Raw genomic sequence first — 27,013 nt, 5'->3', positions numbered from 1 at the left:
TTTAACACCACTATCAGCACTATTTCCTATATTGTGGACGCAAGTTTTTATTGATGAGGGAGCTGAAGTTCCCGAAGAGCACCAGTACATAAAAATTGACAATCCTTGTCAATTAAGATTGTAGTCTAAGGCAGCGGCCAAGAACAGTATTTAAATTCCCAACCACAGTGTTGATAGGCTAGTTATACAGTTGATGAACTTCTAAGGCAACTGCAAGCATACTATTAAACATGTTTTAATTAATTGTATTGACTTTGCTGATATTCGTAAGAAGCATTTCAATGTCAATAATATGTATGATTTATTCAATAATGTTCCATTTACAAATATTGTTGCATTTTTAAAAGAAACTGGAATTTATTATAGAATATAAAAATGTTATTATATTTAAATCGTTTTTAATTTTTATCATGTTATTTTACTGTTGATTTTTATTTTTATATAGTCAAGAATTTTAGTATATTGAAGGACTTTTTGTCTTATTTTAAAAATATGCTTTTTAACAATTGTAAAAATATTCGAATTAGCTCTCGCCGCGATGTAGCCTTTTTGTGCTAATGCGGCGTAAAGCAACCAATAATCAAAATCAATCTAAGACAACCTAGCTACTGAATGTCATGATAATAAGTGTTTTTACAGTGCAACATACAGTGATCAAAACAGAAAATACATTCAAAATCTATCTATTATCCTTTCGAATTTATTCGTATATCAGAATCTACAATTTCATCACTGTGGGTAAGAACACATTCATTTTTATCTCCATTTCGAGATATATGTTCACTGAATTCATTTAAAGTTAAATCTTCTCCAACACAATGAACAGAATCACTGTCACTAATTTGATCTATGAAATAAATTTCATTGTTATTTGTTCTCTCTTCATTATTAAGAACACTACAACTATCTGGTTCACTGATTGTATCCCTTGTTCTGTCTTTAATATCATTATCATATCCTTGTAAATGCAGATATTTTTCAAGAGTTTTTGTCATTGTTCTATATTCCTTTTGAAGTTCTGGAAGAGGTCCTGGATAAATCAGGTCTGAAAAAAAAAACATATAAAATATTTAGTTCAAAAACTTTAAAAGCATGACCTGTACTTTTAGATTATAGTGTGACATGGTACAATAATATGATTAATTTAACAGACACAAAATCTGGTAGATGATTTATTTTTATTATCTATTTACCCGTTACAGAATTATCTCCCTTTCATTACTCTTTTTTAATTTATATTACTTTTTTTACGCTGTTGAGTGTTGAATGTTGTTGCTGATGCTTAATATCTGAGTAAAGTTGTTAATAGATACAAATAGAAAATAATCCTTCAATGAAAATACAAAATTGAGAAAAAGATATTTTGAAACAATTGGGCATTTGTGATATATAATGATGAAAACACATTCTGCTATTTTCAATTATGTTACCATGGTGATCTGAGCCATTCAAATGTTACAATTTATAATGATGTCCTAACCTTTAGGATAGTATTCCACATTATTTAAAAACAAAGCCCATGGTGGAAAGGACCTTTCTAGAATTTTGACTTTATGAGCTGGATCTTTCAATGTTTGTCTTAGATCTTCCACACTACACATGTCACAGGCTACAGCTACTAAACCATTAACCATTCTTCTAATCTGAATGAAGAAAATGAGATGTACAGTCAGTCGTTACTAAATAAACACATCACATGGTATAGGGACCCTATAATAGGATACCCACATTATGTTTGATACAAATTTCAATAACTTAGCTATGTACCGTAGAAACATTCAATTTTCGTGGGGTCAAAATTTCTTGGATTATTACTTTCTATAAGATTTCATGGGGAGTTAATTTCGTGGTTTCCTTGAATATGTAAGTGGTTTTATATGGAGGTTAAACTTTTGTGGTTTTTTTTAATTTAGTGGATATATTCTTTCCACGAAATAAACGAAATTAAATCCTCCATGAACATTTCTGCTTTTACAGTATTCATTGCTTCAAGGGTTGGAAGTTTTAAATGCATTTGTTTGTCCTTTTTTATTTCCTTTTCTCTCATTTTTGTCCAGGTTAGGAACTTCTGGCCTTTGTTAGTCTTGTATTTTTTTTTTTAATTTTAGTTCATTTATATGTTTTGGAGTTTAGTATGACATCCATTTTTTTTAGACTAAGTACTTATTTTTGTTGAGGGGCCAGTTAAGCACCCCTCTGGCTGACATATTTTTTTGCTGTCTTGAAGACCCATTGGTGGGCTGGTTTTTTAACTCCTTGGTTTAGATGTTGTCTCTTTGACACATTCTCCATTTCCCTTCTCAATCTTATTTGAAACAACCAACGTGTAATTAGAAATAAGATAAGACCAGGTGCTCCGCAGGGTGCAGCTTTATACGACCGCAGAGGTCGAACCCTGAACAGTTGGGGCAAGTATGGACAAAACATTCAAGCGTGATACAGCTCTGAATTTGGATTGTGATCAAATTTTTGACATTACATGGTTTTTTTTTACACAAAACAAATGTCAAGATTTTACAAATCAATTAAAGATTTCTTCTTCAAACTTTTTAAATCTAAAATTAAATAGTTGACACAGCATAGGTTTCTGACACAGAATGAATGTGGTCTAATGAACTTAAAAGTTTTTTTTTTGCCTTTGAGCAATTCACTATGCTGTTGAATATTAATCCTCTCAAAAAAATGTTTGAAGAAATTTTCTTTTTATTTATGAAATTTCAAATGAGAAAAATTGAACCCAATTTTTTTAATTTAACCCCCCCCCCTTTTTTCACATCCCCGCTTCCCTTTTTCCAAAACTGATATTAATTCAAATTTCTAATGGAGTTTGCAACAATAACTACTCTTTTAAATACATCATAAAATATCAAAATGTAAAATAAAGTGTTTGTTATCACTGAATGGTAAAGATTGGTTGGTAGTAAAAGTGAATATACATTGTTTATTGTATAAAACAATAAAAAAAACTTCATCAGCAACATTTTATATTGGCAAATTTCCAATGAAGTTATTTACATAAAGTTATTGGCAAATAAAAATAGAAAATGACATCATAGTCATGTCTGGCAAATGTCCAACATACATTATCTAAAAACATTTTAGATAAGATAAGGAAAAAAAGCTTCATCAGCAACATTTTATATTGGCAAATTTCCAATGAAGTTATTTACATAAAGTTATTGGCAAATAAAAATAGAAAATGACATCATAGTCATGTCTGGCAAATTTCCAACATATATTATCAACTACTATTCTATACAAAGAAAGATAACTCCAATTGAAAATTAATTGCTATTGCACAATATTGTGCAATTAGATATTTCTTGCTATTGTGCAATACTGTGCAATTGAAAATTTCTTGCTATTGCACAATACTTGATATGGAATCCTGATTTGGACCAACTTGAAAACTGGGCCCATAATCAAAAATCAAAGTACATATTTAGATAAAGCATATCAAATAAGCCCAAGAATTTAATTTTTGTTAAAATCAAACTTAGTTTAATTTTGGACCCTTTGGACCTTAATGTAGACCAATTTGAAAACTGGACCAAAAATTAAGAATCTACATACACAGTTAGATTTGGCATATCAAAAAACCCCAATTATTCAATTTTTGATGAAAACAAACAAAGTTTAATTTTGGACTCCAATTTGGACTAACTTGAAAACTAGGCCAATAATTAAAAATCTAAGTACATTTTTAGATTCATCATATCAAAGAACCCCAAGGATTCATTTTTTGTTAAAATCAAACTAAGTTTAATTTTGGACCCTTTGGACCTTAATGTATACCAATTTGAAAACGGGACCAAAAATTAAGAATCTACATACATAGTTAGATTCGGCATATCAAAGAACCCCAATTATTCAATTTTTGATGAAATCACACAAAGTTCAATTTTGGACCCTTTGGGCCCCTTATTCTGTTGGGACCAAAACTCCCAAAATCAATACCAACCTTCCTTATATGGTCATAAACCTTGTGTTTAAATTTCATAGATTTCTATTTACTTATACTAACGTTATGGTGCGAAAACCAAGAAAAATGCTTATTTGGGTCCCTTTTTGGCCCCTAATCCCTAAACTGTTGGGACCTCAACTCCCAAAATCAATACCAACCTTCCTTTTGTAGTCATTAACATTGTGTTTAAATTTCATTGATTTCTATATACTTAAACTAAAGTTATTGTGCGAAAACCAAGAATAATGCTTATTTGGGCCCTTTTTTGGCCCCTAATTCCTAAACTGTTGAAACCAAAACTCCCAAAATCAATCCCAACCGTTCTTTTGTGGTCATAAACCTTGTGTCAAAATTTCATAGATTTCTATTAACTTGAACTAAAGTTATAGTGCGAAAACCAAGAAAATGCTAATTTGGGCCCTTTTTGGCCCCTAATTCCTAAAATGTTGGGACCAAAACTCCCAAAATCAATACCAACCTTCCTTTTGTGGTCATAAACCTTGTGTTAAAATTTCATAGATTTCCATTCACTTTTACTAAAGTTAGAGTGCGAAAACTAAAAGTATTCGGACGACGACGACGACGACGACGACAACGACGACGCCGACGACGCCAACGTGATAGCAATATACAACGAAAAATTTTTCAAATTTTGCGGTCGTATAATTAGAGTTAGTCCTCTTTCTTGGAAATTGTACTGCTTGATTACCACTACACTTAAGGCTGACTGAGACATCAAATCTAGATGTCTAGATTTTGATTTGAAATTGTTGCAAATAAATGGCCCTAGGCATACACAGGTAAAAGAAATTCAGATGACCTGAATACAATTGTCTTCCATATGAAAGAATAGCATACCTGTTTATACATGAAAGATTTACTGATAATATGAACATCCCAGAATTCCAGTTTCTCTTGACATTCTTCTGTGGATCCTGCCATAAAAGGAGCACCTCTTTTTACATTGATTGAAACTGTTCGTACTGGATTTTTGAATTCTTCAGTTATTTTTTTCACACTGGTAAATGATGTGAAATTATTTGTTCCACACATAACCTCTGCTGCTTGTAGAAACTTATCCATGCTGAAGGGTGGGCTGCAATAGTAAAACAAACATAAAATCAAAAATAGAAATAGAGAATATTGGCCACTGATATTCAATCAACGTTTTATGGGTTATGTTGCACTTTCACCTGAAAATAAATATTCAGGTTCAGATTAAAAGTTAATGTATTTCAATTTTGAAATTATTGCATTTATTATGTGATGGCTGATCCCCCAATTTGCTGAATTATTCTTATGTCAAAACATGCTTCATATAGTTTTCATTTATTGTTTTGAACATAATTATGTCGTAAGTTCTAGCTTGCTATGTGGTATGGGTGTTGCTCATTGTTTAAGGCTATACAGTGACCTATATTTTCTAAATCATCTGGTATTTTCATGGGCAATCATATAATATCTTTCTAATTATATTCATACAAATAATGCAATAACATTGTAATTTTTCTATTGAATGTGATAATTATCCTCAGCAATTTTTTGAAATATTAAAAACATGTATACACAAATTAATTATCTCAATAGTGCTCATACAATTTTATTTTTTTTATTTTTGAAGTGCTCCTCAATAGCAGGAGGAAGTTACAGAAAAGAAGAAGATATGTACATGTGAGGTTCTCTTACTGTATAAGGTGTACAAATCCCCTGTCAATGATTGGTAGTGGTGTACCGCTGCTGGTGTACGCTGAATCTTCAAAGATACCTAATCTGTAGATATAATGCCTTCTGTAAGGTTTACCAAAACAGCGAAAATTATCAGCTACCTGCTGTATGCTGTGAACTCTGAAAAAAAATATTCTTTTATCTAATTCTTCTGTTAACTATATACATTGTAACGTATGCAATTTGACACACTGGGGGACAAGAAAAAAATGTCAGATTAAACAGGGTGTCAGAATACTCAGATTTTTTTTGTAAGCATTGCTCTAGCTAGAAATCAAAAGGGGCAGGGTGCCAGTGGAGGGCAGGGCACTTTTTATGATAAGAAAAGGCACTGCTCATTTTTTTGTCTATGTTTCTGTGTGTATCATTAGTTAACGAATCTCTTTTTTTTTTTACTGTATATGGTTTTTTTTTTAAATAAAGATGCTTTTCAACTATAGTCTTTATTTCATTGTTTGTGTAGTTATGAATGATATAGTACATCGACATCAACATATTATGCTTTCACAGTTTAACTTCACTCTACCCATTATTAACAAAGAATATGTGTTTTTTTTTTTTTATCTATATATAGGAATTACAGCTTTTAATACATCATATGACCTGAAACTGAGAGCATTACTAATTTAACAATGTTTAGAACATGGATTGCTAAAAGTATAATTATCAAGTAGAAATTGCAATATATATTTTTTAATATGTTCAAAGACAGTTAATATCTTTAAGGTAACATTATTATGTTATTATATATTCAATTGGTATCTTATTCCTTTTTTTGATACTAGATAATATTTTTAGAGCACAAATTTGTAATAAGCTAAAACAGGGGAAGTAACTCCAAATTAATTTCCACCACGTTTGAGTTAATTAAAAACTGTGCTTGTCGCTAACAAGTTGAGATGGAAGGCATTTCTGTAAAAGCATAGTTTTATTTTGATGACTTAAATTCAATTCTAAAGTCATGAAAGTCTTCATTTATATACGCTCTTCCATTGTGACTTGGAGATCGAAAATGCCGACCCAAGCTAAACACACTCGTTGACACATTCATCAAAAGTATGACAAAAAGATACATTGTCCTAATTAAATTACCTAGTTATTAACACCTTTGAAGTCTTTATCATTGTAATTGATTGTAATGACATGATTAACCTGGGGGCAATCACACAGGTGTCATATATGTAATTAACTTGGAGATCAGAAATCGATGAAACAAAATTTTACCAAAACAGAAGGCAGAAGGGCGCGGATGAAGGCACCCAGGGCGCGGCTGAGGGCATCCAGGGCGCAGCGCCCTTCTATTTTGGGCTAGCGAGGATTAGGCAGGTTACACTGTATATGTCCATGGAATACTGAGGTGATGGATTAGGCAGGTTACACTGTATATGTACATGGAATACTCAGGTGTAGGATTAGGCAGCTTGCACTGTATATGTACATAGAATACTCAGGTGTAGGATTAGGCAGGTTACACTGTATATGTACAAGGAATACTCAGGTGTAGGATTAGGCAGGTTGCACTGTATATGTACATAGAATACTCAGGTGTAGGATTAGGCAGGTTACACTGTATATGTACAAGGAATACTGAGGTGATGGATTAGGCAGGTTACACTGTATATGTACATGGAATACTTAGGTGTAGGATTAGGCAGGTTACACTGTATATGTCCATGGAATACTGAGGTGATGGATGAGGCAGGTTACACTGTATATGTACATGGATTACTTAGGTGTAGGATAAGGCAGGTAACACTGTATATGTACATGGAATACTGAGGTGTAGGATTAGGCAGGTTATACTGTATATGTACAAGGAATACTCAGGTGTAGGATTAGGCAGGTTGCACTGTATATGTACATAGAATACTCAGGTGTAGGATTAGGCAGGTTACACTGTATATGTACATGGAATACTTAGGTGTAGGATTAGGCAGGTTACACTGTATATGTACATGGAATACTGAGGTGAAAGATAAGGCAGGTTACACTGTATATGTACATGGAATACTTAGGTGTAGGATTAGGCAGGTTACACTGTATATGTACATGGAATACTTAGGTGTAGGATTAGACAGGTTCCACTGTACATGTACATGGAATACTTAGGTGTAGGATTAGGCAGGTTACACTGTATATGTACATGGAATACTTAGGTGTAGGATTAGGCAGGTTACAATGTATATGTACATGTAATACTTAGGTGTAGGATATGGCAGGTTACACTGTATTTGTACATGAGATACTTAGGTGTAGGATTAGGCAGGTTACACTGTATATGTACATGGAATACTGAGGTGATTGATTAGGCAGGTTACACTGTATATGTACATGGAATACTTAGGTGTAGGATTAGGCAGGTTACACTGTATACACAATTAGTTGTGGGGAAAATGAAATAATTTTTTAATCATAGAATTTATTTTTAATGTTCACACATGCAGTAAGTAAAACATTATGTTTTGGAGATATTTGCATGGAAACAATATATGATCTGTCTTGGATAGAAATTGACCTTATAAATGCAAGCTAAGTGCACGAATATATATGTGAATGTATAACTCTTTGATTGATTTAAAAATATTTATATATCAAATTAACAATTAATTTTGGTCTGTTATGTACAATGTTGTAAGGTTATAATATAAACTCAATTTTCAAACAGTTACACACTTTTAATTTTCAAACAGTTACAGGCTCCGTGTTGAAGGCCGTACATTGACCTATAAATGTTTACTTTTTTTAAATTGTTATTTGGATGGGGAGTTGTCTCATTGGCACTCACACCACATCTTCCTATATCTATTTTAAGAAAGCTCTATTTTAATTTTTCCAAGTGATTCCCACAATTCCTCAATCCTTATTTTGGTCCTTTACCATGTTTACAGCTAATTTCCTAATGCTTGTAGAATAACACTTTGGTTGGCTTGCTTGCTATGCTAGCTATGCTAGCTATGCTTGTATAATTGTTTATTTAAGCTTTGCAATTAAGATTGATATCTTCAAACAATATATTTAAGTATAGTTAAATCTTCATATATATCATATTTTAATTTAATTGGACATTATAGCAATATAATTGTACAATATACAGATATAACAAGCAAGCTAACCTAAGTCTTGCTCCACATGCATTAGGAAAATAGCTGTAAGAAACCTTTATTTCAGTAGATGACAAGGTCTAATAAATTTAAACACTGATTTTAAATTGTTCACAGATCTCATTCTTTTGTACTTGCTCTGACACTGGTGTTCACAGAGGCGGAATACATATAGGGAATCACTGAAGCGTGACTGGAGCAGGCCCCACTTATGAATATTTCTGGATCTGCCAGTGGCTCATACAAAAATCACTTTCTAAATACAGACACTTTCAATCCAGTAATTATTGCAAGGTTTTTATTTATTGCGAAAAATGTGACAGAGTTGAAAATGCAATAATTTAAACTCGCATTTTAAAACATTTTATATGAATAAAACAGGATTTTTTGTAAAATCATAAAAATTAAATTGCATTTAAGTCTAAAATGATTAAAATCGCTATATAATAAATGCATGCAATAATTTCTGAATTTACAGTACTTTTCTGTTGTCTATAAATTAGGGTCTGGATGGAGTTTAAAAGGATAAAAAATACTTTGCAAGTAAAACAGAAAATATGCAAAAACAAGAGTCTCTCAAGAACCTGAATCACTCACCTGTTACTTTTTAGCTTAAATCTTCCATCAATGATTATTTTTGCGTTCCCGTATTATATTAATGAGTGCCTTGAAAATGCCATTTCAAAAAAAATGTTCATTGTATCTGTCATATTTTCTTCAAAAGCAAATAAATACATTTTACCCATATGTTCCATTTTAACCATAGTGTCTATGTTTCTTGGCATACAAGGAAATAAAACACAAAATTTATACTAGATTCATTTGAAAAGATTTTTAAAGTTAAAAAACTTAAACTTGTGTAAAATTGTCCTTCAAGGGCATTAACTCCTTAAGGGGTCAATAGAAAATTTGGTCAATAAGGCAAGAATTTTTTAATTTGTTGGTTTACGGATCTGCAGACCTGATTTTGCCTATTTCCAGAATAAAAATAAAATTGACTTTTCATGCTTTTTCATTCCTGCCGACCCTAACAAATGCATTATCCCTGAAAAATAAATAAGTTATCCTTTTTTTTATAAAATGAAATGCATTAATCACTAACAGAATTGATAACACTTTCTGTTGTGAAAAAATGAAACTTCCAGTTTACGTTTCTAAAAATAGATAAATCAATTATTAATGACCTTGACATGTCGTTTGGACAAATATTTTTGTGGAACGAAACCCGTGTTTAAAACCAATTACACAATAAGTTCGTTTCTCTTATTTGTCAACAGTCCGTAAGATGCATCTTCTCATAGAAATAGACTTGTCCAAATGTGGACAGGTGGAAGTTCAGGACATCAAGTTAAAGTACTGAATATTAACAGATCATTTAAAATTTTCTTGTTTCATAGATAATAAAAAAATTTCGTCCATTTGGATAAAAACGGGAATTCATGACAACAGATTAACCCGATATTCTCGTTTTTTCCAGTGGACGAGTCTATTACGTTTTTGACGCGTGTGTTGAAAATTATTTTCTTACCACGCTTTTACATTTATTTCTTTATCAGTTTTCGTTCTTGAAGATCATTATTCACCAAGTTTTCCTGGAATTGATTAAGAGCTATGTGAATTTGTCTTCCTTTATGAAATTTAATTACGTCTTTGTCCGTGCACCCCCTTTTTACGGGAAATTATTAGGCAATGTCATGCAATTTTTATTACAACTGAGCAATAATATTTCATTAAACTAAAATTTAAGAAATGATGACAAAATAGGATAACAAACATATTATAGAAAGGTGAAATATATATTTATTTTGCATATCAGTCTTCTGTCTTGAAAGATATTATTTTATTTTTTTCCCGACCGACCGACCCGACTTTTTCATGGAGAAAATCCATAAACCAACAAATTAAAAAACCGTGGCCTAAACTGTTTTGTAGATCTTACTTTGCTGAACTTTTTTGCTGTTTACAGTTAACATGGGTTAATATCTATCTATAATAATATTCAAGATAACCAAAAAAATTGCAAAATTTCCTTAAAATAACCAATTTAGTGACAGCAACCCAACAATGGATTGTTTAATTTGTCTGGAAATTTCAGGGCTGATAGATCTTGTCCAATTGAACAATTTTACCCCACGTCAGATTTGTTCTAAAAGCTTTAGTTTTTGAGATATCATATAAGCCAAAAACTGCATTTGACCCCTTATGTTCTATTTTTAGCCTTTTCAGCCATGTTTGACAACGGATCAAAACTTCCAAAACAAATTATAAACTAGATACCCCTGTTAATGTTTGAAGGTATTTGGCCCAGTAGTTTCAGAGGAGAAGATTTTTGAAATAGTTTACGACCACAACAGAGGACGGACGCCAAGTGAAGGCATAAGCTCACACGGGGCCCCTGTGAACTAAAAATGAAGAACAAAAAAAAAATAGGCCAAATAATATAAAGAGAATATTTGGGTGCTAAAATAATTGGAGAAGGGAATATTGCACTTCATCTATGAAGAATAGCAAAACAAGAATGTGTCCAAAGTACATGGATGCCACACTTGCACTATCATTTTCTATGTTCATTGGACTGTAAAGTTTGGGTATAAACTCTAATTTGGCGATAACATTAGAAAGATCATATCATCACCATGTATCATCAATACAGTGGATATAGCTAGATACTAACCAAGCAGGCGTGATCGATGTTGATCTTACACAGTATCGAAAACCTTTGTTTTGTTCACATAATATCAATGTGTACTTCAATCTAAATAAAATTGTTGTTTTAAGAAATGATTTGATTGTAGGTTGATGATTAAAAAAGTCTCATTATTTTCCCAAAACAAGAACGATTACTAAAAACATGTGCAAATACTTGTCAAACCACTTGGCGCTTGTCTCATCCGATATGATTATATATTCATTGCAACTCTTTTTCTGTTAGAAGGCCATTGTGTGTGCGCATGATAAGTATAGCTGTTTAAATAATTGGCATTGAAATCTTTCATACATATGTTATTTTTCGATATTTTATTCCGAAAAGAAGCATTGTGTACAGTGTATATAGCTGACCACATAAATCCTTCTATATGGTGCATTGTTAAGTTGCTGTACACCGTACACAAAAACTATATTTTCACACTCTTTTATTACCCAATGTGTTTCAAGGAATGAGTAACCACAGGTAGGGCCAAAATAAATTAATAGTGTGTTTCCGGTTTCCCGACCCTACCTCCGTTTCTGACGCCGACCCTAAACATTTTATTGACAAAAATAAAAAAAAATATGAAAAATCCGGATTTTTCGGTCTGTCCGGATCCGACTTTTTGTTTAGAAAACTACAGATCATCAAAACGTTTGATAGCAACGACCAATATGGATAAGTCAAGCGTTTCAAAAACCAAGATTTTAAATAAACAAGCATGGCTCTTCGACAACCGTGCAGCGTATTTATTAGCTATCAAATATGCAAAATGTGATCACATGTTTGCAAATATAATGACATCAATTCCGGATAATTACAATATGATGAATCTTTTTAAAGAACAACATGATGGACCTATAGACGAAAAAAAAAGTTTTATGACATACGAAAACATATGACAAGACGATAATTGACAAATAATTTTAAGAGTAAAATGAGATTAATTTACTGCTAAAATCAATCTAGCTTTTGTTGTAAAAAATGCTCTTACGAATGTTGTAAAAAATTGTTCTCAGACGCAACATAACGGCTGTTAATGCTTTTGTGGATTTGACAGTTGGAGTTAATGATGACAAGTGTTATATACCTCTATTTGGTATTTCTGGTTACCGGAAATGTAGGACATAATTTATACTGTTAATTGTATTTTACGGGACTGTTTACCTTGCTTTATGTTTGTCGGCGGCGAACAGTTAGTGTCGTCTGTCACCCATGTGTTTGATAAAATGGCTGTGGAATAAAATTTAGATATCGATATTCAAAAGCGTGACTTCAATCTCATTAGTCCCCCCAGACAACAAAAAGGATTGAGGCCCACGACACAAGAGGCAGACAATGTGTACCGAGAAATAGAAAGCTTTCCCCAGTAGGCAGACATGGTGTATGATTCATGTTCATTTATAAATGAATCTGCCCCTGCACCATGTCTACTTTTATTTTTTAAAATTTTCTCTGGCTGGCCCACAACAATTTATACCAGAGAAGGAAAAAAAATCATGCCCTATTAATATCTACAATTTTTTTCCATGTATTAAATATAAAGACAAAGATTCTCACTTTTCTCAAAACCTGAAATTTTAATATTGTCAGAACCCCACTCCTCAAGATTAAATTCTGTCAAACATCAAAACACATCTATTTATTAAATAAAGAGGGTGGAAGAGTATTACCCCAAAAAAATCATAAGCCGCTGCTTAGCATCAATTTACAGTGATTCTACTACTAAAAAATGGGGGTAGGAGTCTGTTTCCACATGTATACCCTGTGTGTCATTTACATTGTTAGGTTCAACGAGGCCAAACAATAATACCATGCCAGATTTTTCACTGCCATTTTTGCTTTAAGATAATTAATTGGCAAGAACATATTCCTATTACGGCCCATGAAATTCGTAAGTTTATTTTCATATTTCTTATATTTTTTACAGAAAATTAAAAAACCTGTAGATTTAATTAAGTACTAATAAATATCAAAGAAGCATGCAGGCACATCAAATGATTTCATTTTGAATCTTTTTCTGCTGTCATCGATAGAAAAAAATAAAAAGTTTTCATAAAATAAAATGTTTTACCTACCTACCCTACCTAATTTTTTTCGGGGTGAAATAGGAAACACACTATTTATTTATTTTGGCCTAGGTTTATGATTGGTAACTATTACTTTTGCCATGTATTAGCTTTCTTTCAACATGTAAATGGGTCGACAACTGTATCAAAATTGAAAGTTGGTGTTGACATTCACAGCGTACTAAATTATCATCCTGGTACCTTTGATAACTATTTACTACTTGCCTATGTAAAATTCAAAAATCAATGGGTTAATTATTTTGTAGCAGGAATTTCAGATGTTGAGAAATGTACACTGAATGAAGATAAAACAAAACTAAGTTTTTTGTTGCCATGTCAGTTCAAAATCCATCATGCTGGCTTTGTTAGTACCTATATCCGCTGTACCGATGATTCACAGTCATCATAGGGAACATTAGTACTAAGTTTCAAGTTAATTAGTATTCAACTTTATCGAAAACTACCTTGTCCAAAAACTGTAACATGTAGCGTGACAGACAGACAGACAAATGAACGGACGGACGAACTAATGAAGGGAAGCACAGACCAGAATAGGTGTCCCGTACAAAATTATAAGGCATATTACGCCTGGAAATAAGGCGTAAACAGGCGTAAAAGGTAGTTTCGTGTCTAGATCCAGGCGTAATGGAGCAGGAAACATAAATTTGTAGTTCTCACGGGCGTAGAAAAAGCAGTAAACCTGGCGTAAATTGAAATAAGCAATGCGTAAGTTTTCTTACAGGCATAAATTGAAATAAGCAAGGTGTAAATTTTCTTACGGGCATAAAACTGTTGGTATGGTGTAAATTGAAATACCCATAACGCTTTGTTTAAAGGATCATGGGATTTTTTTTTCAAAATTTGGCTCTTTGGTTTTAGTTTGCAAATTTGCCTAATTTTACGTCTGGTTTACGCCTCAGTTACGCTTGGTTTATGTCTGGTTGATGCCTGAACATGCATTTTGTAAACACTGCAATGCCACAAGGATGAAGTATGATTTTTACACCTGGTTTCCTAACATATACGGGCGTGACAGTTCGTACAGAAGGTTGGGGGGGGGGGGCATAAAAATGTGAGAGAAAAATATGAACCCCTCATACAAACCCTCATCAATAGTTTTACCTTATTTCTTCTCCTTTCTTCCCAAGCTTTATATTCAATATTTTTTGTATCCACAGAAGATCATGTTGTTCTCCATTTAGTTTTCTAAATAAAAATAAAAATAAAAATGAATTTATGAAACTATTAAAGGAAGGCTGGTAAATGATATGAGTCTCTTCATATCTAATATGTTTTGTAGCATCATTAAATCATGCTATTGTCTGTTTTGTTTTCTAAATAAAGAAAAATAAATTCAAAGTAACAGAATATGAATTTACAAAAAAAATAAATGAACACTACTAAATAATATGACATTGCCTGTCTTCAAAAACATTCTTTAACTTTAAGAAGTCAAAGTTCATATACGATATATGCAATCAACATCTTGTGATACATTTAATGAAAAAAAATACAAAAAAAGATTCTGATGAAACTTGAAACTTTTCGAACTTTTTAAGAGTGATCTAGAATATTTAAGATTTCATAGGAGTTATCTCCCTTTTATCTACTTTTATAAAATACTTAATAATAGATTCTAATGGATCTAATTAAAGTTATCTCCCTTTTAAATAGTTTTATAAAACACTGGAGTTATCTCCCTTTTAAATAGTTTTATAAAACATTGGAGTTATCTCCCTTTTAAATAGTTTTATAAAACATTGGAGTTATCTCCCTTTTAAATAGTTTTATAAAACATTGGAGTTATCTCCCTTTTAAATAGTTTTATAAAACATTGGAGTTATCTCCCTTTTAAATAGTTTCATAAAACATTGGAGTTATCTCCCTTTTAAATAGTTGTATAAAGCAAATACAGTTTTTTTCCACTAATGAATCTTAAATGCTTGCTGCTCACAGTTTATCTCTATCTATACATCCTAAATAAATTAATATCCAAGATAACAATCAAAAACTGCAAATTTCCTTAAAATTGCTAATTCAAGGGCAGCAACCCACTAATGGCTTGACTGTTTTGTCTGAAAATTTAAGTGATACTTCAAACTTTACCTGTCTGGAAAATCAACAGTTATTGTGTTATTTAATGCATGCACCCCTACATCTGTTCTACTGGACACCAATGATGACAATGTTGCTGTAGGGTCACTCAGGTCACGCCTTAACACATCTCTGGTAAAATCCTGTAAATACAGTCATATCATTTACATTTCTTATTTTCTATCTTAAAATTTTAAGGAATTATATATTATTATATACAAATGTCCAAATCAAGAGGTTAGAATCTCCATCACATTCATGTCATTTAGCTGAAAGAGTAAAAAAAAGTTTAAAAAGACATTCACACAGTGAGTTTGTTATGTAATTAATTCCTTCACTGAACAATATTCTTTCATTAAAGATTTGAGGCAAATCAAACAATTGTGTAACTTTTTTATTTTGCTATTATTTTTTTTTTGAAATAAGATGTGTTATGAGTGGCAATGCAACTGTTCTCCATAAAAATCATAATGTGTATAAAGTAAACAATTATGCATGTAGGTTAGAGCCTTAATTGTATCACATGTATTTCAGGGGTGGTACTTCTTTAAGGCCAAATAAAAATATATGTGCGGTTCCAGTTAACCTACCGTCCCTACTTTTTTGGTTTAAAAATAGCCTACCCTAAAGATTTTATTGTCATTTTTCATTAAGCACTGTTAAAGTCAGAATGTTGCTCCCATAGACTCAATGTAAAAAAAAAAACATAAAATAAAAAAAAAAATCCTACCTACCTACCCAACTTTTTTTCAGATGTAACTGGAACCACACATACTTTTTTATTTGGCCTAATTAGTGATTTTGGCTTTGAATTATTTAAAATTTCCGCACAGACTTTTCAAAATCACTGAAACAAGTAATTAAAATTTAATCACTTCAATATAAAGCATGATAAGTGATTATAACAATTTTTGGATATTTATCACACAAGCTTGATTTTTTTATTGGAAAAAAGACCAGAATTCCAATGAAAAACAACTATGTACATGGAGAAATTGTCATTTGCATGATAAGCCTGACAGTTTTTAGTTTATTTAAATATGCAAAAAAATGGAATAATTTGTAGATCAGGATCAGCCTTAAAATAAATCATTCTAATTCTAAAGAAAACCAATCAGGTCACCTAATATTGTTGACCTTTGTCTGATAGTAAGAGTAGTTAATGAATATTTGATTACAGAACAATTCCCAAGGGTACTTTCAAAAGCTTTAGCATGCTAACTTACTGCTCAAGCGCACTGGTGAAATTGATATCCAAAGATAAAGGGATAATTGATTTACATGATTTATGTAGGAAAATTATAGAAAAGTTTGTGAAAATATGGAAAATCACTGAAATCAGCATTAGAAGATCAAAGAAAACACCAAAATCACTTAAATAGGTGATAACTGAATATAAAAAAAATCACTGAAATAGGTGATAATGAAATCACTTGTTTAAGTAGTACCCCTGACTGGTATTTGGAAACTTTTTTGTCACTATCAACTTCCATATATGCATGGTCAGTTGCAATAATGAATTAAAGAGGGGTGTAGGAGGGGTCCTGATTCCGAAATCCCGGGCTTAAAAACATGAAATACGGAGGTCTTGACTTTAAATAAATTAAAATCCTGACCTCCCGAAATTTGAAAAAATCAAAATACCGGATCCTGAAAGGGTCAATTCCGAAATCCTGAGCTTCAAAACACCCAATCCCAAAGTCCCAATAAAGGACTTAGGTCCTATCCCCCTCATTTAGGTTAGGCGTTTCTTTATTCATAAAAAGGAGGGTATGTATACAAACACAAACTATATTTTTATTTGCTGTACCACAAGTCTTCCTTGAACAGTGTCATCAATGCCGGTGGTACTCTGTCTCTGTAATCCTCTGAAATAAAACAAATAAAGATATAACTTTTTGGAAAATGACTAACATAGATTCAAGGACATCAACTAACTTTATCATTTTAATTATTGAATGATTTTGGTAGATTTATTCATTGTTTCAGGGACGGATGTAATAAAGTAAATCCATATTTTACAGTCTGCACCAAAAACTTTTTCAACTACTAGTCCGAAGACCAATATTCTGACATTTTTTTTATTGGTCCAAACAAAGTTTTGCAAAAACTTACTAGTCTGAGAAAGAATTTTACTAGTACATGTAATCAGACTAGTGGCTAACTGTGCAGACTGAATTTAGCAAGAAAATTTGTATCTTTGTATTTTTCTAATTGACAATTTTTCAGAATAAAAACAAGAATGTGTCCTCAGTACACGAATGCCCCACTCGCACTATCATTTTCTATGTTCAGTGGACCGTGAAATTGGGGTAAAATCTCTTATTTGGCATTAAAATTAGAAAGATCATATCATAGGGAACATGTGTACCAAGTTTGAAGTCGATTGGACTTCAACTTCATCAAAAACTACCTCGACCAAAAACTTTAACCTGAAGCGGGACAGACGGACGAACGAACGAACGGACGAACAGACGGACGGACGAACGAACGGACGCACAGACCAGAAAACATAATGCCCCTCTACTATCGTAGGTGGGGCATAAAAACAATCAGAATCTTATATCTGTCAGTCTGTCACTTACACAAAATGGATGAAATGCTCATTCATGTGTACTGTATAGGATGCAAGACAACTCACCCTACTGCAAATCGCACCAAATCAACCAACTCTGTTACTCACCTCCTTATTTTAAAGGTGTAATACCACCATTGATTTACTCTATAAATGGTATTAGGGCCTAAATTAATATACTATTTGTTTCCCCAATCCCGACCCTGCCAAGCCAGATGTGGGTAGGAAAATAATTTTATTTTTTCCAAAAAGCTTGAACAACACATGCAACATTGGACGATCCTGCAAGCTTGCCTGAAAATCTTAAATGAATAAAATAATATTTGACTTAAATTTGACAATAAAATTTTATGAGTAGCACTGTTCATGCTGTTTTTGCAGGGTCGGTCGGGATTGGGGAAACAAACAATATTTTATTTTAGGCCTAGTATTTGTTAAATTTGCACTTTTCAACAAAATGTGAAGAATTTATCTTTATTTCAAATAAAGAAATACTTGACAGGAGTAAAGTTTTATCCTGTCCAGTACTATAGAAAAAAAAATCACATAACATTTCATTGCATATAAGAAAATAACCATCATTGGAAGTTAATCAATCAAATTTCTCCACTTATTTTATCTGTGTACAAGGTTAAATCACCATGTTAAGATTACAAAATACTCTATACTAACAAAATGGCGACGATATGAGGGAAAAAGATCGTTTTTTAAACTTTTTTTCAAAAGGGCACAGAGGGGCACAGGGGCGCTTAAAAAAGGCAGAGGGGCGCAAAATTTCGGGGGCGGGGCACGGCACCCCTCCATTTCATGCTAGCTGGAACACTGTATAGAAATCCTTAATAAAAAATAATGGTGTTTTGAAATACCCAAGACATTTATGTTTATGACACAGAAATGTTTTTACTGCAATAAAATGTAGGCAGTCAGGAATATAACTCTATAGGGTTATTACAGGAAATTAACATACATTTGTAATTGTAGACTAAAAAATCAAAGAACTGTGATAACATACGTATGTTACGTACATGTTTCAAAGGGACAATATATATACATCATTAGTTTCGTTAAAATTTGTAATTTTAGTTCTATTGATATTACTTTTGTCTATATGTATACTTAATATTGACAGATATAACAGTTCATAGTTTGTCATTTTGCATAATACACCTACATGTATATGTCATCACAGAAAATTCTCATTTTTTTGTAAATTCCTGTGTCCCGTTAGACTTCCTTTCCCGTTTACATGGTACAATAATTTGACTTTCACTTGTCACGCTTACAAAAAGTCGGCAATCCTGCGTCACACTTAAGACTCCAAAGAGACCCACTTTTAGCATTACATGAAAAAATTAGCTGAGGGTGAAACATGTGAAACAAACATTTTTTTTCCAGAGTCAATCAAATTTTTTTCTACAAAAACTGAAAACACTTTTTTGTCGTAAAACATCAAATGGTTGCTGCCCAAAAGTGGGGAGAGTTGTCAGACCAATTTTCAATGGGATTTTTGAACTTTTACATAAGTTGGGCGAGTTGGTAAACAATGGTAAACAAGAATCCAGGTGTAATGATAAGTCGTTATCCTAGGGCTATTTTTTTCTTATTTTTTCTGTACACTTAGCTTTCATTTTTTATTACCATGCATTGTCAAGCTTGGTAACTCATAATTATTTGTCAGTAACTAAATGCACGATGCTGTCCCATACTGAACCTTCTGACCTTGTTTGTTTACATTTAAATTTCAATGGCGTCAAAATCACGTGATGTCAATTCATTCTACCCAATCAAATTGCTCTACTGTCATTTAGGGGATTTTCCAGTCTACGGCAATTACGTTATTTCTTTACAAGTGGGATATTGCTTCAAAATAGTTTGCATTAATTTTGGGTTTTATTCAACAGGAAAACTCTTTTTTTGCCATCCCTTTTGACATCAATGGAATTCTGTATGAATATTTATCTACAGTCATGATGGTCAAAATATCGATCTTTTTATAATGAATAAAAAGAAAATTCTATGAAAAATAAATGTAAATTATTTTTCATTAACCTACTCTATATTCCTGTACAAAATTATGGCATGGGCATCATTTCTTTTTGGTTGGGCTTTTTTCGCGGGAAAATCGCGAAAGACGTAAGGAGCATGTCATTTTAAAATTCCTAAAAATACGATTTGCTTGACCTGTATTGCCAGCCACAAGATTGATGACGCTGAATGGAATGTACACAAAGCAATGGAGGCCGGAAGTGGGATTTTGTGAAGTTCTAGAATGTTTTTAGACATTCGGAAGTCGGGATTGAAACGGGCATTAGAAATTTGTCATTTTTTAGCAATAATTGAGAACAACAATGAAAACTTACCTTCAGAAATGTTTTTTTATTCAAAAGTGCAGAAAAAACGTATTCTACATTGTTTTTCTACGCCGGAAGTAGCGTAGTGACGTCAATGCGGAGTTTCCCCGTGTGTTAAGTTCAAACACAAATACCTAACGAACTGACAAGATGAACGATTTTAGACTACGGTAGGAAACATGAAGAATGGGAGATCAAGTTGGTGAAAAATTGGTGCGATTGGACTTTGTTGGTTAAAAGCTCATTAGAGCTTATGTTTGTCTACGTTTGTATACCTTATCGACTCTAAATAAAGCTTAAATTTATTATTGTTATTGCCAGTGCCAGTGGCCGAGTTGTCATGAATTCGTATATATTTCATATCTGATGCTATTCGACATGTGTTGCTATATTTTTTTTAACAATATTTATATTTATTTACATCTTTCGATGCTAGAGTTACCTGTAACGAGTGCCAACATATGAGAAATAGAACAAAAAACGTCCCATTATTATAATATTATGTTTCACATGCTCAAGTTTAGGTAAATTATGTGAAGGGAGAGAAACGAAGAATATGATGTTTACAGTGTTATCCCACATACTTTAGGAGCACCACCAATAAAGTGTTACTAGGAATACTCGTGAGTTTGGTTGGGTTTTTTGTTGTTTTTTTTTGTTGTTGTCTGGGATAAAAGGCAGGGTTACTTCTCATTTTCCCCCAGTGATTGTATGGTTGTCTATTTTCACATGTTGCATGGCCGGCTTATTTATTACGGTATCAGGTCCGTTCGCGCCCAATACACTTTCGCACCGTTCGCACCTCGCACCACCCAAGGGTCGTTCGCACCCAATTTAAAATCAAGTTCCAGTTGAATAGTTAGAAAATCATGATTGTTGTTTTAAAATTGCCTTGATGTAAAAATGTAAATATGTGATATTTTTTGCTGTTGTAAGCAATTACTTGATGTTTTACGGAAGAGTCTACTATTAAATGTTATTCATGATCATGTTCATGGGTCACACTAAATGTTAATATTATCGTATGGATTAAAATAATCTTACCTTGAATTACATTTTTCATAAGTCTTATCCCTGCCAAGGTATCCTGTGTGCATTAGCTTGATAACACTCTTTCTTCTTTCTCTGGTGATGACAGTTCTCACAGTCGCTTGACCCTCCTGGTTGTTGATATACATTAAACTTTTGTTTTTTTGTCAACTTGGAATATCTTTGATCGTTTACGTATTCTTCTCTTCTCACTTTCAGTTGCAGCTTCGTCATATTTATTCTCCGCTAAGTAAAGAACAAGCTTCTCATACTCTGAAACTTCCATTTCTGTGATTTAACGGACTATAACACTCAGCTTATATATGCATTTGTTGATTCAAAAATGTACTCACGTGTGCTGAACCATGAAACCTGCATTCCAGTGAAATGGCAGTTTAAATACAAATCATGCATTTTGAACCGTAATCATGTTTATATATACATAAAATATATACCTAACAGTATTTAGCATCTAACTTTTTTTTTATTGTAATAATATGAAAAAAAAATCATATAAAAAAGATATTTATTTACTTTTATTTTTAATGTTCTAACACTGTTCAATCATTTTTATCAAAATTGTGGGGAACTTTCCGACTAAATTCCGTTATAAATCAGGCCTCTACAATAACTTTTTTTTCAACTTGTCCAGTAGGACAAGTATACATACCAAAACTTACTTGTCCGAATGAAACTGTAACTTGTCCAAAAAAAATTCTTAATAATAACCTTTTTTTGCATTTTAAGTTGATTCAATGAACAAAATGAATAAAAACAATAAAACAGAATTTAATTTAATCTTTTGAAAGACTTTTCAAAAATGTGAGTCGAGAACAACTGAATCCAATCATGTCACAGGACTTAGGTCACAGTTTAGTTTTTATCAAAGCCAATTAAAGTCTCATCTAAGAATCTGCACATGAGGCACCGTCTGATAGGCCTATCAAACTACACTCATTGGATTTGTATCCTGGTTTTTTAAGTTGAAAAAAGTTTATTCAAATACAATCAATAAAAAAGAAGATGAGGAATGCCAATGAGACAACTCTCTGGGAGATACCAACTGACACAGGAATTAACAACTATAGATCACCGTATTACAAGTATTGTTTTTTTTTCTACATATGATTACATATGATTTTGTGGTCACTTTTATTTGAAAATTATTTTTGTTAAAAAAATTACTGGTATGGTATTTATTTTGAAGCAACAGAATTAGCAAGGAAAATAAGGTACTGGTTTGTCTTGGTCCGGGAATGTCTCCTGCGTTGCCAAATGTCTTATAATCATGTTTATTAAAATATGGGCGCGAACGTGTAGGGTGCACAAGTGAAAGGGCGCGAACGTGATCGGACTCGGATTCATTTATTACCCGAAGAACGTCAATTGATGGTCATATCTAGCAACTGTTAGCAGTATTCGTCTGTAGGTATGTAAAACAGATGACAAAATTTAACATAGTCCCAAGTTTCCATATTTCGGAGTCTCAGTCTGTAATATAGAACTGATTGAAACGCGAACCTCATGCAGTTTCAAAAATTTTTCATTTGCATAATTTAATTAAATCATGTTAGGTTTTATCTCGTAACAAGCATGATGGAATAAGTTGGGATTTCAGCTTTTTTTTTTGCGTCACTTGTGTCATGTGTACTATTGTTTGTCTGTTTGTCTTTTTCATTTTTAGCCATGGCGTTGTCAGTCTTTTGTTTTCGATTTATGAGTTTGACTGTCCCTTTGGTATCTTTCGACCCTCTTTTAAAAGTCTGTGTAATTGTGAACTTTCCATTTCTATGTCGTATAGCAACATCCCGGCTACATTTTCAAATGATAAATATATCTCATAGGCCTCATAGTTGATAGAATATTCCAGGGTTTGTATTTCCTATCATGATTTTTTAAGTAGCTCTCGGTGTTGAAGTTGAAATCATTCCTTCGCAATAGAGGGGCGAAAAATCATATCAAAGGGACACTAAAACTCATAGATCGAAAATAAACTAACATCGCCAAGGCTGAATAGAAAGAGACACAGACAAATTATAATACGCAAGACACAACATAGAAAACTAAAGACTATAAACAACACGCCCCACCAAAAACTAAGAACACTTTCCGGTGCATAGGATGTGTAAACAGATCCTTCTTCACACGTGGCACCCGTCGTGTTACTCGTGTTATTATAAATTCGGTAAATAGTCTACTTCGTTATAGGTTACATTCGTAAAAAGGGGAGGGGATTGTAGTTACGACATATAAGGGACATATCCGATATCATCTGTGAAACGATTATTCCATAATGCATATGGTCAACCAACTCGTGATGGCGTCCGTAAAATTTACGAAGGGCACTGGCTATACGGTTACATGGAAATGTAACAATAATAAAAATATTATTGTTACATTGGAGACTAAAAAATGCCGGAATGCATGGTTGGGTAAGGATCTGGTTTAATTACGAATGTTACAATAATTATTGAGGCTACGGTTACATAGCGTTATTAATTGTTACATGAAAAACAGCAATGCACGATGGGACTAGTAATATGTACTAAATAATAAAAAATGAAGACATTTATTTTATATTTGCAATACATACATTTATTACATACAATTTATTTACTGTAATAAATTATTTACAATGACAATTTCTACAAATTAAGTAAGTAATTTTTAAAGTCCGACACATTTTTGATGAACGAAATTGCGTCCTCCACGGTTACGTGTACATACAGAAGTTCTTAGTATTTAAGTTACAGTTAGCAAACTTTGCTTTTGATGTATCAATTTGGGTCAAGTTGTATAGCTGTATGAAATTTATGTCTTGATTTTGTTTAAGTTTCGCCGGTTTAAAACGCATCCTAATTTTTTAAGTTTTTCACCCAAAACAAAATTGGTTCAATCATAATTTGTTATTGCTTTGAAACTAGGTCCCACTAAAGCAACTTGATTTTATTGTTTAAAACCAATTTGGAAAATCTTACATGTCTGCCATGGTTAAGGCGAAGAAGAGGTTGAGGAGCCCGCAAACATGTTTAACTCCGCAATATTTTGTATATACTGTCTCAAGTTAAGTTTCTGTAATGCCGTGAATATAGTTTGTAACTGTATATCATATTTTGCTAATCATTTTGAACAGAAATTAGGCCAATGGTTTTGTTATTGGAATTCCTATACATTGAATTTTGTCGCAGCCTTTTATAACTTGCTAAGAAGTATGGTTTTGCTCATTGTTAAATGTTGAAGGCCTCTTGATGACACATAGTTGCAAGCACCTACGTCATTTTATCTTAGGTGGATAGTTGTCTCATTGGCAATTATATTGCATCTACTTATAACATATTACTAGATTGTAAGTGCGTTCTACTGCCCTTTTGTGTTTCTAATGAAACAATTGCTGTTAATTTTGATAGTAATTCTTCATTATACACGACAAGAATTACATAACTGAACCATGTCCAACATGAACTAAACCATGACACGAATGAACCAAACCATGACACAGATATTTCAGTAACTTTGAATTGAGTGCAAAAGTAGGTATTTTTCAGAAAAATTGACGGCAGTATTATATCAACAAGAAATATGTGATGTAACAGACAGCAAGATAATAACTTTTTTTTGCACGTTAAACCAATTAGCACCTTTTAAATTTTGACAGACGTAAGCTTTGTTCTGTGTTAAATTATTAACTATATGATACAATTTGTAATCTACTAACATATTTACTTTATACGAAGGTACTTACCAGCTTGAATTATTGATCAGAAGTTCTTTTTACAAAATATCCGAATGTTTACATTTTTGCATTGATTGTCATCAAAAATACTTAACACCGTCATCTCAAACTTATCCAAACTATGACAAAATCACTGTACTACATGTAAACGCTCCTCGATATGACGAAAGATAGGAAAAGCCGTGTTTAATCAACCCTAATATTCAAAATTATTTAAGCTAATGTTTGTTTTATTAATTACATCAGCCCTATATTACTATCGTTTATTGATAAAAAGGTTATGCCTAATTTAATATTTTATATCAAGGAAAACAAAAGGTAAGCCGATTCCTTAACAAAAAATACTCCGAATAAGACCAGATAAGATGTATGCAAAGATGATATTCCTGAAATGAATACGTACCGGCCATTTAAAAGTACTTGTCTTCCGAAAAGATTAATATGAGGCAGATTATCTTATTATCAAACACTGCAATATGTCCAAACCTTTAAAAAAATACAGAATACAATTAAATGACGTTACTTTTATATTATAAACTGTACTATTCAATAGCTTGTTGTTTCAAAAAAGAGACCATTTCCTCAAATAAGTCGTCCATTAAAAGATTTACGACAGGCAGTATTGAATGTTTATATTTACGCTGTCTATGTATTGAAATATTCATAACTTTAAAAAATGCTATTGACCTTTTGACTCATTCACGTTATTGATGTTGCAAAATCATCAAAGTAAAACTAGTACTGCATTTTGTTAACAAACATAATACAATCGAAAGTGATTGTTTGCTTTTTGTTTTATACAATATCCGTTTTCAGAAATAAGGCGAAGTCTGTTTCATCTTGGTATCCTGTTTTATGTATTACTTATTTCTCTCGTTATTTGTGGAATTTGTCTTTGATAGCACCTTTAAGGACGACTAACTGTACATACTATTCCTGTACTTGTCTATAATTGAAGACTTCTAGATGTCTTTTTTGTTTTTCTATGGCGTTTTGGTTTCTGTCTCAATGGAAAAAAATAAAACAACAATAATACTGAACGTCAAGGAAAGTTCTTTACGGAAAGTACCTCATCAAATGGCAAAATCAAAAGCTAAAACACATTAAACGAATGTAAAACAACTGGTTTTTTTCCCTGACTTGGTACAGGCATTTCCTTTAGTAGAAAACAGTGGATTGAATCTAATTTCAAAGCTGGCTTAAACCCAACCTTGTATGACAGTCAAATACAATTCCAGTCTATTGATGACAATGTGCGAACAAAACGAACATACATAAAAAGTAAACATGTCAAAATTAGGGGTACATCAGTCAACATTGTGTTATTATCTTAATCACTTTAAAAACAAAAAAATATGTCAACAAAGAAAATCAAAATGGCATATAGACGAAGCACATGAGCAAAAATGAAAAACAATAATACAAAAAGTGACCATAGCACAATAATACAAAACATGATCATAGCAAAGAATACGACAGGACAATAACCCAATGGCGAGATGTATACGTATCCAGCCATACCAAAAGAATATTACTAAAAAATCGACTAATGAAACTACACAAAAAAACATTTAAATATCGTTTCAACTCGGCCTCTAGTAAGTGTTCTACAACAAATCTTTCAAAGCTCTTAAGTAGTTCTTTAACTGCTATTAAAAAGTATCAAAGGTACCAGGATTATCA

The 27,013-nt window shown here is 32.3% G+C and overlaps 1 protein-coding gene across 1 annotated transcript; it reads right to left on the bottom strand.

Annotated features, from left to right (window-relative positions):
* Nucleotides 1–684: 684 nt before the first annotated feature.
* On the bottom strand, nucleotides 685–21,125 carry LOC143056395 (tRNA pseudouridine synthase-like 1). The gene is made up of 8 exons (XM_076229484.1): nucleotides 21,011–21,125; nucleotides 17,453–17,510; nucleotides 15,655–15,785; nucleotides 14,671–14,754; nucleotides 5,651–5,809; nucleotides 4,823–5,060; nucleotides 1,481–1,643; nucleotides 685–1,045 (listed from the first exon to the last, which is right to left on the bottom strand). Exons 1-8 carry the CDS (start codon nucleotides 21,055–21,057, stop codon nucleotides 687–689), a joined length of 1,239 nt encoding a protein of 412 aa, XP_076085599.1. The 5' UTR covers nucleotides 21,058–21,125; the 3' UTR covers nucleotides 685–686.
* Nucleotides 21,126–27,013: the final 5,888 nt, after the last annotated feature.

The sequence above is a fragment of the Mytilus galloprovincialis genome, chromosome 13 (assembly GCF_965363235.1).
Source record: "Mytilus galloprovincialis chromosome 13, xbMytGall1.hap1.1, whole genome shotgun sequence".
NCBI lineage: Eukaryota > Metazoa > Mollusca > Bivalvia > Mytilida > Mytilidae > Mytilus > Mytilus galloprovincialis.
The sequence above is the reverse complement of the archived record's forward strand: the minus strand, read 5'-3'. Positions and strand labels throughout refer to the sequence as shown.

What these genes read in the sequence shown, in the direction of transcription:
- LOC143056395 (XM_076229484.1), bottom strand. Translation starts at nt 21,057, where the DNA reads ATGGGACGTTTTTTGTTCTATTTCTCATATGTTGGCACTCGTTACAG. An exon ending in TATGTTGGCACTCGTTACAG is followed by an intron (nt 17,511 to 21,010) that starts GTAACTCTAGCA and finishes GTTTTATTTCAG; the next exon opens with AGGATTACAGAGACAGAGTA. An exon ending in AAGAAAGGAGAAGAAATAAG is followed by an intron (nt 5,810 to 14,670) that starts GTAAAACTATTG and finishes ATTTTTTTTCAG; the next exon opens with AGTTCACAGCATACAGCAGG.